General features: G+C 35.5%; 1 protein-coding gene across 1 annotated transcript in view; it reads right to left on the reverse strand.

Annotated features, from left to right (window-relative positions):
• The window catches only part of cdh22 (cadherin 22), a 290,864-nt gene that overhangs the window by 97,606 nt on the left and 175,689 nt on the right, over positions 1-17,569 (reverse strand). Inside the window, exons 7-8 of the mRNA XM_088607873.1 lie at positions 9,995-10,182; positions 6,051-6,307 (exon numbers count right to left, since the gene is read on the reverse strand). Coding sequence (XP_088463999.1) covers positions 6,051-6,307; positions 9,995-10,182 — 445 coding nt within the window. The remainder of the gene's footprint in view (positions 1-6,050; positions 6,308-9,994; positions 10,183-17,569) is intronic.

Here is a 17,569-nt window from a genome sequence, read left to right on the forward strand (position 1 = left end):
TTTCTCAAGAGGGAGGTGCACTGAATGCAATTTCGTATTGGAACCATAAAAGCAGTACTGGAATATTTTATTCTATTGTTAAAATACTATTTACAATATGCCTGTTGGGAGAGCTAGTGAGCAAGGGTAGCAAATCCTGTTAACCCATTGAATAAACAGTTTGGTTTGATATATATTAAGTTTTTCAACTTAAAAGCACCTTAGACTAAGTCCAGGTGTGGTGCCTGACTGGATACTTGCACCTGGTCTGGCAGTATTATAAACAAATGTGAACAGCACCTCAGATGAGAACAGGAGCTCACAAAGTTTACTGGTCAGGACTACAGCAAAAGAATACGCCTGAAAACATGAGACTGCAGTTGAGGCCCTTAAACCCAGTGTGGTCCATTGCAAGACAGTGTAAGACAGTATATGGACTCTCACCTCCGTATTTGTTTAATCAATCCCAAGTAGACTTAGGATTGGCTGTCAGCAATGCCTCATTGAAACTAACTCTCATTGTATTGCCTCTATTCATGACTAAAGAGGCTCATCTCTTTTAACCTATAGAAAGATGATCATAACCTGTTTTTTTCATACATCAGTGATAAAATGATGAAATACCACAATCTAGGTACTGTAATACTAGACAGGGCTTTATTAGTCCTCTGACCAATAGGAAAACTTTGCAGTTTGCATCATACAATGGATGTATAGTATGTGGCCAGTTCTTACATCCTTGGGATGATATAAAAGGCTGCTAAGTGTTAGCAGGTTTAATTAAAGATTCATAACCGATGAGAAGAGATGTTTGCATTTCAAATACTAACAATACTGAGTGACTACAATAACAGCTTAAACTTGAAGTAAAATATTCCTATCCTTTTCTAGAAATTACACGTTGCTCAACTGGAATTTGGAATCTTGACCATAGCTTAGCTTAGACCAGGGGTTGCATATCCTTTTTTAACTTCAAAACTATCGCCCATATAGTCTCCAAGGCCATTTAGTTCCCAAAACGCTTAATCTTTTCATGTATCACCTTCCAACCCAAAACTGAACTGACACACAAGGATGGTTTCAGCTAGTTTACAGAATCACACTTGCACAGAGCCGGTCCCTAAGGATAAGGTCCTCTTTATGCTGCAGCTTGGCATGTCATGTAGTTGGTTGGGGTTGTAGCTGTTATTGTTATTTGTTCTTTTTGGAGCAATGGGAGGAAAGCAAGTGAAGAAAGGTCTTTCTGTGCCATCACTGTTTTAAGAGAGACATTAACAGCAAGAATACCCTGCAGGGAGCTACTATTGTGGGCCAGCACTCTCACCACGGGGAAAAATCTAAAACTTACTGAACTGGCAAAATCTTCAAATGTAGATAACACCTCCTTCTGAGTCTCACTTTCGATGCACTTTTTTGTTATAGAGGACACTTCAGTTTTGTCTAGCTACTCTTCCAATAGCTGAACTCCAGCACTTCTTGCCATGTTTTGAATATTTACACTTCCCCTTGAGCTTTGCTGAAAATCAAAGGAAATAAAATGACACTTGACCTTTGAGCAAAGTGGTAATGAGGTTTCCGGCTGTGCTGATAACTCAAGTTCTGTTTCTTCGCCTTTCCCTCTAATATTTCAGCTTCCACCAGATCTAATAGTTGGGTGAGGTTATTTGTCTGCACTGATTATAATTTAAGTAGAATGTGCCTCCTCTTATTTGAACATGCTTTTAAACAGTAGGCTCTTCTTTACACAGAGAGCTGTAAAACAACAGACTGAATTGACTGTTAATAATTATTCTCATGGTTTCTTTAAAATGTTATTTGAAGATTTGTCAGTCAAATTAGCTACATTATTGGGGTATATATTTTAATGTTTATTATCTGTCATTTCTTATATGTAAGGCAATTTAATTGGACTAATTAACTTTATGTATGGAAATAATCATGGGATTTTCATTTTATTGTTATGGTAAATACTTAAGGGGTTACAGCTGTTATAGAGATAATAAAGCTAATAAGAATTTGTGCTACAGCCCATGAAAGGTCAGTATAACTATAAAATAACCTTTTTCACTTTGCTTTTCATGATAAATAAGGAGGAAGATACAATTTTTAAATAAGATGAATTACTAGATTTGTAATGAAACAATATATAAAATATGAACTGCAAACCTGCTTATAATCCAGGTATTCAAACAAACAGAGGTGTGATAGATGTACTGTACATGTAGATGTAGAGAAAACTTTGAATAGATGAATTCATGATTCTCTGTGCTAAAACAGATGATGGTTGCACTCTATAATTTAATAAAAATAAAAAATAAGACACAACCTCACATTTTCAGTTCATAGGAATGATAACAAAGCCATACTTTCCTTTTTTCAACCACCCCCAAACTAAACACTGACATACTAGCACTAAACTGTAACAGAACACAATGTTGATAAAGATACAGTAAGTCTGTACTGCAGGGGTGCAAGTCAGACTCCAGATTTTGTTTGCAATGCAACCAATTATGCCTGTTAACTTCTGACAAGCAACAATACCATAAACAAAAGGAATACATATTTACTGTTCTGCGGCATTTTTGTGCAGGATAGCTTCAAATATTCTCTTCTCTTGCCTGTTCCATGAAAACTACACATCCTTAAACTGTAGTATTTTTTTCTGCTTATATGTAATTCTTACAGATTTTTTAAAAGACATGTTTGTACAGCATTAAACTGCAGTGAAATTTGATTAAAATGTAGTTAGTATATGTGAAATTTGCCATTTTTATATGCTATTTCTTTGAAATGTTTGAAAACATACCCATGAGTTCACAAGATCCTTAGGCATTAAACTGTTAACTGTTAACTAAGTGTAACTGTTAACTAATTATAGCTTCATGTTCTCAAAGTGAGTAAGTATGCTGATATAAAATAATACAAATTAATCAACGTGTGGTATTAAGCTAATGGAAAAATGCTTCTGCAAAAACAGGAATATAACCCCTTTAAAGAGGAAACATTGTTTGATTTCATAGGTAAAATGAGCCACAAAGGGAGAGAAATGGGAGTCATTTGTTCTTGCTTAAAAAAAACGTCCACAGAATAGTGGCACAGTCCATGTGGCTCGGAGCATTCTCTGTTTCACCCAGCCCCTGGTTAGAAGCCCATCAGAGCAGTGTGGCATTATTGCATATGAGCGATGGTACTGTACTTCAGGCAGTAGGTGGTTGTTTAGCAAGCCTGATAGAAGAGATTAAAGGGGTACCAGTGGGTAAGGCTGTATGCCAGTGAAACAAGGCAGCCAGAATTATGCACTTTGTTACACCTGGAGCTCTTTCGTTTCGGCCTCATGTTTATTTCATGATGGTGATTTGCTGTGCCCTTGAGTGAGTATGCAAGTGTGTGCATGTGTGTATGCTTGTGTATGCTTCCCCAGAATAAAGGTTTTTTAATCTTTAAGCTGCTCTACACTGTTGGCATTGCGGTTGCTGGAGACTTTTCCTTTTCCCTGATAGACAAAAAGAAGACCGGGAAATAAATTGCAGAAATGAACTGGAGGTGCCGACTCACACGATGCTGCCGGACGCAGCAGCCACAGCAAACAGAAAGGAGCAAACAAACCACAAAATCAATCAATCTTGACAACAGGAGGATTGAAGAGGTCTGTTTGTGGACAGTGTGCTCAATTCACACAGAGCTGCCATTGCCATTACTAGAATGAAAACGAGGCTAAATGCATAGAGAAGCACATGGACAGCACAACAAGTTGCATTTCATACAAGTCCAGTTGACCACAAACTCTGAATAATATATACTGTACCTATTCAGAAGATTATTGTAATGTCAAGTTCAAATAACATTAAAAGAGTAGAAGGCATTGATGAGCTCACATCTTGTTTTCATGGAACTAAATGTAAGTTTTGACATTCAGAAACTCAGATAAATGACAGCAGTAATAGCTACAGATTGTCTAGTGTTTAGTATATTTATTCTAACTCTAATTCTACTTCATAATCAAGTTCTCAGATAAAATCATAAGAACATGAGAAAGGGTGTTTAGGGTTCAAACAAAAGGAGGCTATCTAGCTTGTTTGAGCTAATTAATCTGAGGATTGCTTCCAGATGTTTCTGAAGGAAACTATGGTTCTGAAACTATGGTTCAACAAAATGGCTGGGTAGCTTAGTAGCAGGCTCTCAGTTTGAAGTATGGTTCTTAGCATTTAAATTTTGTCCTCTGGTCTTGTTTCCCTGTTCTATAAAAGTCCACAGGTACATCTATACATCTATTAGGTCCCCACATAGTCATGTGTTTGAGACTAAAATGATTTAGTTTTTTTTTAGTCTAGTAAGAATAAATAATTCCTTTGGAGACTGAGAAAATATCTGGTTGCTCTTCTCTGTACCGATTCCAGAGCAGCAATACATACCAAACACAAGATTCTAAAAGAGGTCATAAAATTACATTGTAAAAATTTAAATAAATTGTAATGTAATTTATCATGTTTTATTGGGGGTCTCTCAGAAGGATCTGCAGCACAAGCCAGACTACATCCCCAGCTCTGGCTTTCAGCCCACTACCTCTTCCAAGTGACTGTAAAAGAGGATTTAGGTAACAAGTAGTGTACAAACAGCTTGCAAGAGCATGAAGGCTTCCAGACCAGAGTCAGTGATGTAATCTCACTCATACTGAAGAAGCTTCTAAAATACAGTTTAGTAGAAGTAATACATGGTTATTTTTATGCATGGTGAACAGACCACCATCTAGTGTCCTTCTGGGTTTTTCTTTTCTTACAGTTCTTTAAGGCTGCTGTAACTTTTGGCTTTTTGTTCCAAATAAGCTTCAAATTAACTTTTATGATTCTTTAAATGGACAACTAATAATTAAGAATAAGTAGCTGTCAACTTCATAAATGCTCCTGATTACAGGGATAGAGCTCCCTATCCAACATTCTCAGCTTCTGGAAAGGTGTCCTATTTAATTAATAATTAGATTAATCAATTATCTGAGAGCCCGGTTGGGCAAAAAATCAAGAAAGCACAGTAGCTCTCTGGGGACTGAATTTGACGTCCTAGCTTTGAAAGGTCCATCCTTGAAAAATGGCACTCTTAACAGGCTACAGTTTTCATCTCATGTAATGATATGTAATGAAACTTCTGACCACGTTTTATTGGGTATAATTAATCCTGCATTTAAATAAAGTAAAATGCATGCATTTTTAACGGCATAGATGTCTGCAGAATAGTCGTCTATCTCAGTCTGTATACAGCTGGAGCTATTTTCAGTCAACCCATGTGTAATTCACAAGCCTTGACTGCTTAATAAGAAATTCCATTTTCATCCCTCAGTTTTTAAGAGAACCGAGTTTGCCTCCAAGTCAAGTTATTTTTAAGGATCTGACCCTGACAATCTGAGACAAAATAACAGTTATGTATGACCTATTCCTATGGTGTTATATAAATAGATCCATTTGACATGACTCCAGTTCTGCGTGCTACACTGATGATGACAGTGTAGGATGGGAGCAGTAATGGAATGCAGTACAGGGGTTGCATCCACACTTCAAAACATGTGAATCTTCTCCTTCACTGGCTTAATGCAATATAATGAAAAATTGTTTACCCGATCCTTGGCTGACCCTAGCAAAAAGGATACAGCTTTTTCAGAACCATATTCCCGCACACTGAGCAGAGCCAGCTACTGTACTGTACTGTATATCTAGCTGATCACACTACAGAACTACAGAACAGTCAGCAAACAGACTTATGGTCTACAACGGAGATTAAAATCTGCTCCAATGTCCATACACAATTTACCGTGGTCAGTTCTGTACATTCACCACATCTGACCTGTCACATTGTGTTCAATTTCTAAATGTTCCCAGTGAGGACAGGATCTTTGTTTAACACATTATTAAAAAAGAGACAACCTGCAATACTGCCTGCGACCGTAATCAAGCTCTGCTTGAGAATTTCTGATTTACTGGTGAATTTGTTTCATGTGTCAGTCTTCCTCTAATTTTAAAGCACATTAAGAAAATGTAAGCAGTTTTTCAGTGACAAATGTCCACCATTCTCTCCTGTCATACCTAACAGGTGCATTCTCCATGTCAGGGTCCATAGCCGTCACAATGCCCACCAGTGCCCCAAGTCTTGCGTCCTCCTGCACAGCCAAGATCACACCCTCCGGGGGACGAAAAAGGGGAGGCTCGTCGGTGTCTGTCACGCTCACCCGAACGATTGTCTGGTCCCGAAAGGAGCCCAGGTCCACAAAGCGAGGGTCCACATGCTTGTTGACAGCTTCCACCACAACATTGTGAGTGCGCTTACTCTCAAAATCTAGGGGCTGAGAGAACAGGCAAGCATAGTCACTGAAAGAGAAGTTAGCAGGTGCACAGTGGAAGAAGGGAACAGGAGTACATACTGTAACAACAAGAGGTATAAAAATAGGGAGAAACCTTATCTCTAGAAAGGGCATTATTTTGTTTTCACTTAATACTATGACCAATTTTTCATGTTTACAATTTTAATGTTTTAGCATTTTATTAATAAACAACAGGCAAAAAAGACTCATGCACTCCTATAAATGAACTGCTGTGAGATATTTGTGAATGGCATCAAAACACTTTTTCACTTTAGATAGGGTCAGCATAAACAATGCAACCACAACAGCAATTCAGTTGCATAATCTGGGGGCATGTTACAATGTCACTGATGGAGATGATTAACACTTAAAAGAGAAGAACAGCTGTGCAAATTAATTGTACAGTTGTATGTACTAATCAGCACTCTGTGGGAAGAAGTGGAATCAACATATTCACCTGGTTAAAGAGATGGGAATTCCTCGCACACACACACCTGTATTTTCATTCTCTTTTTTATTGGTGTACTTAATCAAATGCAACATCATTCTGGTTTTAATTAAGTGCATCATTTCCACTTGATTGCATAAATAGAATAACCCGGCAACTATTACACAAGCAAATCAGTGCATATACTCATTCAAATTATAGTCTTCTCAACAAATCAACTCAACTTGAATCATTGTCTTGCCCAGGTCTAGAGAAGACAGTACAAAGTCACAGACCAAATCACCAGGAACAGCAGGGTCATATTGGACATAGATCAAGATGCGTGTTGTTGTTTATCATTGTGGATTTAATGTTGTCTGAAGACATTTATTTGTACTGTATTTCCAAATCTGAAATCCAGCGATTTCTCCTTTCATTTGGCAGAATCGAGCAAATATTGATTAAGCTTGCTAAATACAGGAGTTACTTTTCTGCTGTACAGTATACACAATTGCTATAAACAGATTCATCCATGGAGAATGCTTGAGGTGTAATGCACCATACAGTACATGAACATGCCGTGTGACATTGCAAGGTAATGCCCAACATTTTTTTTCCTTTTAATCTTTTCAAATAATCTGATACAGGACCGTACTACTTTGTAAAACTGACAGGTGGCACAGTGAATGCTTAACGTGTCATGTGTCACCCATTAGTGCTTTCCTGAGCTAGTCATCTTGTACAGTAACACTGACAGAATGTTTCATTTTCTTCACTTAATACAGTATACATAATTACTAGCATTTGTGAATAAATAGTAATTAGAAAACATTATTTTCTTATTTGTTACATGAATATTAAAAATAAAAAAAAACTTTCAAAAAGTGGGTCCATGTAAATGCGTTCTGTGCCTGCGCTGGTGACAATAGATCAAAACAAATATGTTTTTCAACAGCATGAAGTTATGTCTGTAGAAAAGGCAAAAAAGTTGAATTAGAAGCAATAGATTGCTTCAGTATTTAGAAATGCACATGATAACACATTAAGCAAGGAGAAAACACCTCACTAATCTAGGACTGTCATTAAAATAAGACTCTGTATTGAGATTCAAGAACACGATATAATACATTTGTTCTATTTTCAATTACCAGTTTATATACACTTTTGTTAGAATGTAGCCTTTAGATCTTTGTAAGCTACTCTGAGTTAATCGGCTGCTACATTCTGTTTTAATTGTTCTTTTTGCTTTGTCACCAAATAAGAACATCAAGAATCTCAGTGTTATTTCATATTTATTTTTTCAGTTTTATAAAATAAACTGTTAAATTTTGAGATTCTCTGTGTATGGACTGCACATCTCTTTATTGATGCTTCTGCAGTTTTTTTCTTTCAAACCAATGACAGACCACAAACAGACCACTATTTATGATTTTATTCCCACGTTTTATTTAAATATGATAATATCTATGCCCTAATTGTGTTTTCAGCTTACAGTAGCCTTTTGTTTTTACACAATCATCAGTTCATGCTGCAAGAGTTACAGATCAGCACCTATTTATGTGAAATGCATGCATACTGTATGACCATATACTGTAAATTAAAATACCATAAACTCAGAATAGGTTATAATTACTGTATACATTGTGTGTGAGTATTGGATTCAAGCTTTATTAAAGAAAAACGAATCAATCTTGATACTGTATGTAATTTAAAAGACCCAATATAATGTTAATTTCCCTTATTAAGGCTAAAATGGCAACTCTTGTGGTTGCATTAAGATATTGCAAACAGATTTAATTTGACTTTTGATGTAAACACATAGAAAATACTGTTATTCCAATGCAAAACAGCCATCCCTACTCTTAGTATTTTAATATTTAACATACTGTGACATATAAAATTAATACAGATCTACACAGTATTAGTTATTTTATTTTAAGTGTATATTTTTAAATACTAATAGGTGTATGATATTCAAAGACAAATACTGGAAACATGATCAGATAAAGTATAATTTATATGACAGCATGACCTGTCTCATTGAACCTTATTTCACATTTCATCTGTCGCATAGCTCCATGAATTTGCCCCGTCACCCCCTGAGATATAAAGTGTTGTATTCCAGGGTGTGACATCACCCTTTGATCAATAATTTGATCGTCCTAACTAAACAAAGATGCTGTTTGAAAAAAATTCTCCCAGGTTGAATGTACAAATGATTTAATGAAAAATTCAGTTAAATTAGATTAACATATGGTAAACTAACAACTTAACTAAGCAAACTTTACTAAATCAGACTTTTCACTATTAATATTCTTAGACCTTTCCCATGATTACTGTGTTAACTGTGTTATTTACATTCATATGTGCATTTTAAGTGCACATTACAAAGTAACTACAGTATATACTGTATGTACATAGAAATTAAAAAATAAAGACATTGATTTATTTATTTTTTTACCACAATCGCTTGTGATATCAAGACCTATCACCCCTTTCTAATATTTCATTTCAGCACATTCATAAGTGTGGAAAATTTGATTTGTTTTGGTCAGTAATCATTGCACACTTACATGACAAAACCCAGAAACAAAACAATTAAATTAATGTTCACAACTGCAACAAATCATTTCAAGTTGAACCTTTTCCATGTGCTGGGCAGCCAGCTACTAAGGGTGTCAGAGATTGTTAATGTAACGTGATTATTTTACAGACTGATATATCAAATGAATCACAATTGTCAATATAGTATGCATATTAGATCTTATTATTAGAGAAGGAGTTTATTTAATATTTTCATTCTAAAAATATATTAGATATAATGGCTTTAAAAACACTGTTTTTCACAATTTGTCCAACTAACAGCTGTGAGCTGCACCTTTCTAATGCCGTGGTTCCCCACCTCCTCTCCCATATTAGTCCTACAGGAAAAGCAAATTACCATACACTCAAAGCTTTACAGGTAATGGAACCTGCCTTCCACCACTACCAATGTGTAGCCCCCACCTTGATGATATGATTGACATCAAAGTGCACCAGTACCCAATCTCATCCCTCACTGATAATTCAGCCGTCCTCCAAAAACCCCCAAACCTCCAACCACGACTTATGAATTAATTCATGAATCAAGCCTTAAAGCTGTAGACCGATGATTTGGAGGCGGTCCCTCAAAAGTGCTGCCTTACAAATTCAAAATTAAACAAGCCTGAAATCAAAAGAGGGTAGGGTCCAGATATGCTCACCTTGCGTACAATGATAACAGCTTCCTGAGTGTCTCCATCAGTGGTGACGCGGAAGAGCTCCCCTCCTTCTTCGTCTACAATGAAGTAGCTCATGTCTGTGTTTTCTCCCATGTCGGCATCCTCAGCCATCACCCGGCCCACCGGAGTACCTACTGGTGCCCCTTCAGACACTGAAAACTGGTACATCTCTGCCAGAGGGGAAATAGAAGAAACTACTGTAACAGTGCAGCTTCCTTTACATTTAATTACTTTATTTCAGCAGCTGACTCTGACAGCAGCTCACAATGTTTAAAGTCAGACTGAAGTTTATCTAATTAATAACTAATTAATAAAGAGATAACTCAGTTAATTGTCACAATTAAAGCTTCCCAAAGCCTGTTATTACTTCAAGAAAATCAGGAAAGAAATGTGACAGTGTAGTCTTTATTATCTGCTCTGTAGCATTAGCAGAAAAGGGAAACAAGTAGGAAATCTAAAGTTTACCTTTTTGTAATAAAAATGTAGGTTATTTTATAAGTTCATGTTACTTTTTCTGATAACTTCAATTAAAGTGATGTAAAAGCAAAACACCTTAAAGAAAAGAAATACTTGTTTTACCAAAGCAGCTAAAAGCTCAACTGTGATAAATTCTGCCAAGGACTGCGGCACACTAATTCAAACATCCAGAATTACTCTGCATGTAAGGTTGCTAAACATGCACAAATAGGCTAAATTTACAATCTGTCTGTAAGACATCCACATAATAAGACAACACACAGTGTTTAGCTATATTTTTGCTACATTGTATACCCACATATAATTTTAACATTTGGGTTTCTTGGATGAAGTGCCACAAAAGTAACATTTAGTGAAGTTCTCTGTTATATTCACAGATTTTATTTAATCATATAAACTTATCAAAATTTATTTTACTATTACTACACCATGTACTGCAGTAGTTTCCTTTTGTACTTTCCACCTTTATCTTTTTCTTGTACAGTAAATGCATTCAAATTGTTTTGAAGAAGGATCAACTATTGGAATTTCTAAAATGATATAGTGTTTCATAACTCGTATCAATGTTCTTCATTTCACAGCCTCCTTTATGCAACATGACTAACATGGTATAAAGGAATCAAAATACAAGATTCTGTGCACTCAATGTGATCCTATTTACTGCATTATTTGTACAGTATATCATATAGTGGTTATTCTGCTGCAAAAGTGATTCTACAAACAGTAATACAAAGTGTTTTGTCAGATGGGTTTTCCTATTTCAACAAATTGCAAAAAGAGCAAACACTTTGTAATTTAAAATGTCATATAAATTCATAAAATGCCTTCTTAATATGTGTTTTATTACAATATGTTTGTATGAAATATAGTCTGGCAGGCATTGATTATTGGTTTCTGCCAAGGACATCTTCAGACTGTACGGTGGCACAGGGGTTACCATTGCTGCCTTGCAGTGTTTGGGCCCTGGGTTCAATTCCTGGGATGCAAACTCTGAGGAGTTTGTATGTTCTCCTCATGTTTGTGTGGGTTTACTTTGTCTGCTCCGGTTTCCTCCTGCACTCCAACGATATACTGGTAGATTAACCAGAATCTGGGAAAAGTGGCCCTGGTGCGAATGTTTGTGTCTACAGTATATGTCTGCACTGCGACATCCATCCAGGGTGTATCTTGGCTTGTGCCTGTTGCTTGCTGGGATAGGCTCAGGCTCCCCAGCAACCCTGCTGTGGATAAAGCATGCAGGCATGTTGTGCACATGTAAAACCCACATCCTGGAGCCCTTGCTGTGTCAGATACAAACAAGCCACTTTCACTTGCTATGTTTATTTCAGCAGTTCCTTAGTAGAAGAACTGGGGCTTCTTGAAATTCTTTTGATTTTGCATTATGACTTTAAACATATTTTAATCTGAAAATATTTCTTAATCAAAATGAAAAAAAAAACTTAATTAAAGAATTAAGTAACTTGTTTTTTTATTTCTTGTCTCAACTACTGTAAAAGCTCTAATGTTATTCAAATGTAGTTGAGCAATAACTTTTTTAAGCAATTTAATGACAAAGGTCTTGATGAGTTTATTTTCACATATGACAAAAAATAACTAAAAATGTACAGAATTGCAAAACCATCATTTTAAAATGTGATTTATAAAAAAAGAGTAATTATATTAATAAAAAACCCTAGGTGGTGATGAATACACTCTCAGTTAATGAGGGTATGGGGCCACTGAAAAAATACCAAGGTTCTATGATAAATATAATGTTATTCATTAAATCAGATGTTATATTCATAAACCTGTTTAACATGACAACATTGTTTTGATTTTATCATCCCGATAAAGGTTTAAAAGTATTAGTTGGAAGACTAATACAATGTATTTCAGTATGTCAGTGCCCTTGAGTCTGTTAAGTATCTGATGTCACCCTCTGCTTCTGGACACAATGTCTGTCTTCAGACCCTTATTGCATGAAGCACATTAAGTTGATATTTTTCCAACATTTGCAAGTGCAACAGATGAACAACAGCCTAAGGGGCACGTCGTTGCACAAACACAAGCTGACATCCTGGGAGTGACTATTTGGAGCTTTAAACAGAAGTTTGAATGTTAAGAATTACATTTAAACTTACTCATCTTAACAAGTTAAAGGAGTTATGGATAGCATTATATAACATTACAAACAAGGCCAGTTGGAAGGCTGGTTTGGTATTTAGTAGTTAATTGATCTGAAGATCACCAGGTGTTCACTTCAACAAAATGATCTGGGTAGCTTGTTCTATATTCTAACAACCCTTTTTGTTCTTAGAGTAAAACATGCTTCAATGTGGTTCATGTTTCAATGCTGAAGTATTGAAGAAGTTCACCGAGTTAACTGACAAAGCCACTGCCTTTGAGGATTTTGAATAACAGACTCTGTTGCCCTTGTAGCTCAGTACAGGAGTTTCCTCATGAGCTGTCAAGAGGGTTACAGCCACACCTGCATCTCTAATTTCTCACCAACCAAACCATTAAATATTCCAGATTTAGTCTGAAGCTATTGAGTTGCCGTTAATATGTAATAAGCTGTGTCAATTAGAAGAAGATTATACAGTCTCCATCCCTGCAGGACACTTCACCTTATTTTAATTAGGATCAAGACAGCCACCAAATTCAGTTTAAACCAACACTAGGTAAAGCTTAATTGAAAAATGACTCCTGATATAGAGTCAGTTTTTAATTTAAATGCTTCAAAGTTAAAAAAATAAGGTATTTACATTTCCAGAATGATTTAGCAGCTGATGTCACAACCATTAAATCCAAGTACTAATTAATAGAGTACAAAAACATGCACTTTAGGTCATTCAATTGCTCCAATCTGTTTTAATCTGTAGCAACAATAAACATAAATAATTATTAATATTATTTCACAGCATAGGCTCTTTATTCACATTAATGAGCAAGGTCTACATATATAATTTACAAAAATATATTTTCTCTTAATCTTCAAAGAGTGGTGTTCATTTTTTCACACCTTTTTTGTAAGTGTATTTAACCAAAATGACCTTTCCTAAAATTCACATGTAATCAGCTATTTCGTCAATATTCATATGAATTTCATCTCCCCACCTTTCCCTGACAGATCTGCAAATATAATACAAGGCATTTAAATAATAAAATATAATTCAAAAAGCATCTCATGTCCAACATAAACAAAGATTCATTTTGATAGGCCATTTAGTAAAAAAAACCTAAGGAGCAAATCTTTGTATTATATTCATAGTACATTTACATTCACTAATTAGCCTACATGTATTATATACTACTGTGACAAAATATAAGTACTTTACTAACTCATTAGAAACTGCATGACTAATTAAAAAGGCTGCTCAGGGTTAACAATTTTAAAGTTATGAGAAATAATTTTCTGAATGAATTATGCAGTGTAAATTCTGTAAGTAAGTTACCACTTACTGTTTAGATACAGACCTTTAACAGCCAAATCAGTTCTGGAGAGTGATTATTTCAGACTAGTATCTAGTGTGCATGCTGTAGTGTACAGTATATATGTATATTTTCTGATTACAATCACAAATTGCAAATTGCGATTTGCTTTTTGTAACAATTAATTACAAACGAACAGAACACTTTATTAACTAAAATCAATTATCATATTTGCATTTTATTTTACAACACACCTCTAGACTATATAATATGCTTTATGCTGTTATTGCTGGTAATATCTGTCAGAAGTCTGAAAATGCTCAAATATGAAACATTTTCTCTATCGCTACAACAGGAATTTATGTACAGTAATTTAATACTGTCTGCATTAATGATACAGTAGGTCTACAAATACTAATAGTTAGAAATACTAATAGTTATGTCACTTTTCACATATGTTGCAAAGAGCACAATCTGGAACACAATTCAGAATGATTTATAAATATGTAAATGTGGCTGTCGCATGATCAACAATGAGCAGTGTTGCTGATAAGTGAGTTCATTAGAACACAAAGCATCATTATCTGTTCCATTTGCATAGAGACGGCCAATGCAGAAACTCAACAATGTCTCTTGATCAGAAATAATATTTGATGTCCCAATCCCACTGTACAGACTACAGACAGACTACAGTGGTCTACAGACAGTGTTATCTGCACATTTATAAAGCATTCAAAATGCAAAACCCCCTGAAAACAATATCCTGTGAAAGGCACACAGCATGTGAAAGCATCATTTTTTTAAAAAAGTTTAAAATGTGATAGTAGAGTACCCAGAAACAGGTGTGGGGCAAAATTTATGTAAGGACCACATTGGTTGAAATAGAGCAATTGAATTATACTACCATCCATCAATTTTCTAAGAACTTCTTCCAGTTTAAGGTTGCACGGGAACTGGAACCTACAAACCCATTAAGCAATAGGCACAAGACAGTGTACTGTACGCTCTTTATGGGATGTCAGTCCATCAAAAGGTGCACACAGACATGCACACATTCACACCAAGGCCAGTTTCCCCAGAAATCAATTAACCTACCAATATTTTGTTGTACTATGGGAAAAAGTCCATACAGCTAGCACCCCATGTCTGAAACTGAACTTAGAGCTCTAACACTATGGGGGAGCAATACTTAACACTGCACTACCATGCCACCCTCTGTTACAGTGCTGTTAATCAGAAATGGCAAAATGATAGGTATCCTTTATTTGTTTATCTGTATATTCTATGTGATCTACTGTATTTTGAAAATATGTCTAATATGAATCAAATAGCATACTATTTTTTGGAATAGGCAAGGACTTCTTATTTCTTCTTTCTGTTCTATCTCATGGAACAAAGTATTTTTTATGCATTCAGAATTTCACTGACTGCAATATTCCAAGTGAGGTGAAAGGCAAAACCTTACTTTCTGTGTGTTGCAACAAAGCAAGCACTAAAACATTTGTCTCTTTATGAAAAATATTTGGCTAAAAATAGGACTGAAGGAACAGAAATGGAAAGAGAAGAATGTATATATCGAGAAAATAATTCAAACAAAGAAGAGAGGGAGAAGGGAATAGAGACGGAGGAGTCTTTTCTGTCTAATGACTAATGCTGCTTCTTGTCAGGCACCAAGGTTAGGGAAAAAAAGAAATATCCTGTGGACTAGAGCATAAATTCAAACATTGTAATTTAAGAGCTCTATAAACACGATTTCACAGAGTGCCACCATGTATTCCTGTCACATATGAATAAAACTAATTACCCTCAAGGTGAAAAAAGATGTTAGTGCTTATTTTTAACCACGTGAAGAGTTATCTTTATTGAATCTTACTATAGTATTAATATTCCAAAAGAAAATAAGTCTTTGGGACTGGAGGGATATTGTTTAGAGTCAGGTCACATTCTACATTCCTGATTGTAGAAAGCACCAGAGGACAGGAGTTTGAAGTTATTTCAGTGCCTAATGGGAGAAGAGGGATGCAGTTTATCAGATGTCTGGACTTGAAAACTCTGTGTGAAATGAGTAACGTAACTCCCTTCCCTCAACTACTTTCAAATTTGGAGGTTTATGTCCTATCAATTATTTAATCATTATTGTTTATATTGATGCAACCTATTATGAAGTACTTTGAAAAGTCAGGTACAGTAAATAGTAATGTCCTATTTACACATTCAAAAAAATAAACTATTCGCTTGTGTTTTTTCTCTTGAGTTTTACGTATTCAGTGTAATTAGGCAAAAACAGCTTAATAGTTATGTTTGTTTAAAAAGATCATTTTGATTAAATATTAAGTTTTCCAATTCCAAGATCAAGAACAATAATTCGAAGCCAGTTACAATTGTTATCATGTATTGTTCAGGTGTCAAAAGTAAACATTTCACTTGGTCCTAGATATGAAACCTTGCTGCTAGCGTTACCACACATTGTTTATGTTTCACATAAATGTGTAATGTTTTCTATCTACAATTGAGCTAGATGGCCATTTCCACAGTGGTTCAGCTACCTTCCAGGCCTGACTTGTTCAGAGCAGTTTCATATCTGAAATTGGGCCATACATCCCTGAGTTAACTTGAAGGTAAAATGTTTTTTCCTGTTTCAGGGTAATTTGTAGCAAGAGGACATACTGTAGAGAATAAGTGTAAAGAAATGTTTTCATTTTAAAAAACAAAGTTGTTTTAGATGTAATTAAATAAACAACCAAAGTAAGAATATTTATAAATCCTTACATCATTAATATTGCATGTTTACAGTTAAAATATGTCACATTAGATGTGCAGTGCAACAAAATAATGATGAGAATTACACAGGGAAAGAGGAAAATGGGACAATAAGTACCATCAGCTGACATTAAGTAATAATGAATGCAAATAGTTGCAGGGATGCATCTCGTTAGCTTGGAATGCTGGTTCAAACATTGCTAAAAATGGATCATGTCATTAGCCCAGGACTGACCAACCTTTATTCAAGACAACCACAATCTCAGCAGGCTTTATGCGTCATGCTTAAATGATCTTCCCAAAATCAGACGTGTAGAGATCATATGAAATGAAAATGCCAACAAAGCAGCAATGTAGCTCTCAAGGACCCCAGTTGGCCATTATTCAATTAATAGAACAAATTAACTACATAAAATGATTGAACATTTCATGTCATTCAAGTTGTTTTTTTGGAAACCTTGATGACCTGTCAGATACTGTGTGCAGAATTGTGGGTCGCTCAGACCATAGCTGGAGTTCCGTGTTGTGAATCCTGTTGGTATACTGTTGGCAGGGCACAGCTGAGGTGGACATTAGTCAGTAAGGTTATTTGCAGCTTTTGGCACAATAGCAGGTCCTTGCCAGGGACCACCAGTTTTGCAGTAACATTAGTGAGAGACATACTATTCCTCTAATGGACACAGAAAAATCAACATACCTACAAGCCTCATTCTACCGTGCAGATACTGTACTGTACAAGAGCCCTTGACAGCAATCAGAGCCTGTATAATACTGTATAATACAAATAGCTACCAAACTTCAAAAAAGAAAATACAACAGGAATGTTGGCAAACAAATCAGACAACCATGCTCGGATATAATGGAAAATGGAAGTGGAAAGGAGAAAATTATATAACATACACTTAAATC

Source organism: Lepisosteus platostomus, chromosome 15 (genome assembly GCF_059453375.1).
Source record: "Lepisosteus platostomus isolate fLepPlt1 chromosome 15, fLepPlt1.hap1, whole genome shotgun sequence".
Classification (NCBI taxonomy): Eukaryota; Metazoa; Chordata; class Actinopteri; order Semionotiformes; family Lepisosteidae; genus Lepisosteus; species Lepisosteus platostomus.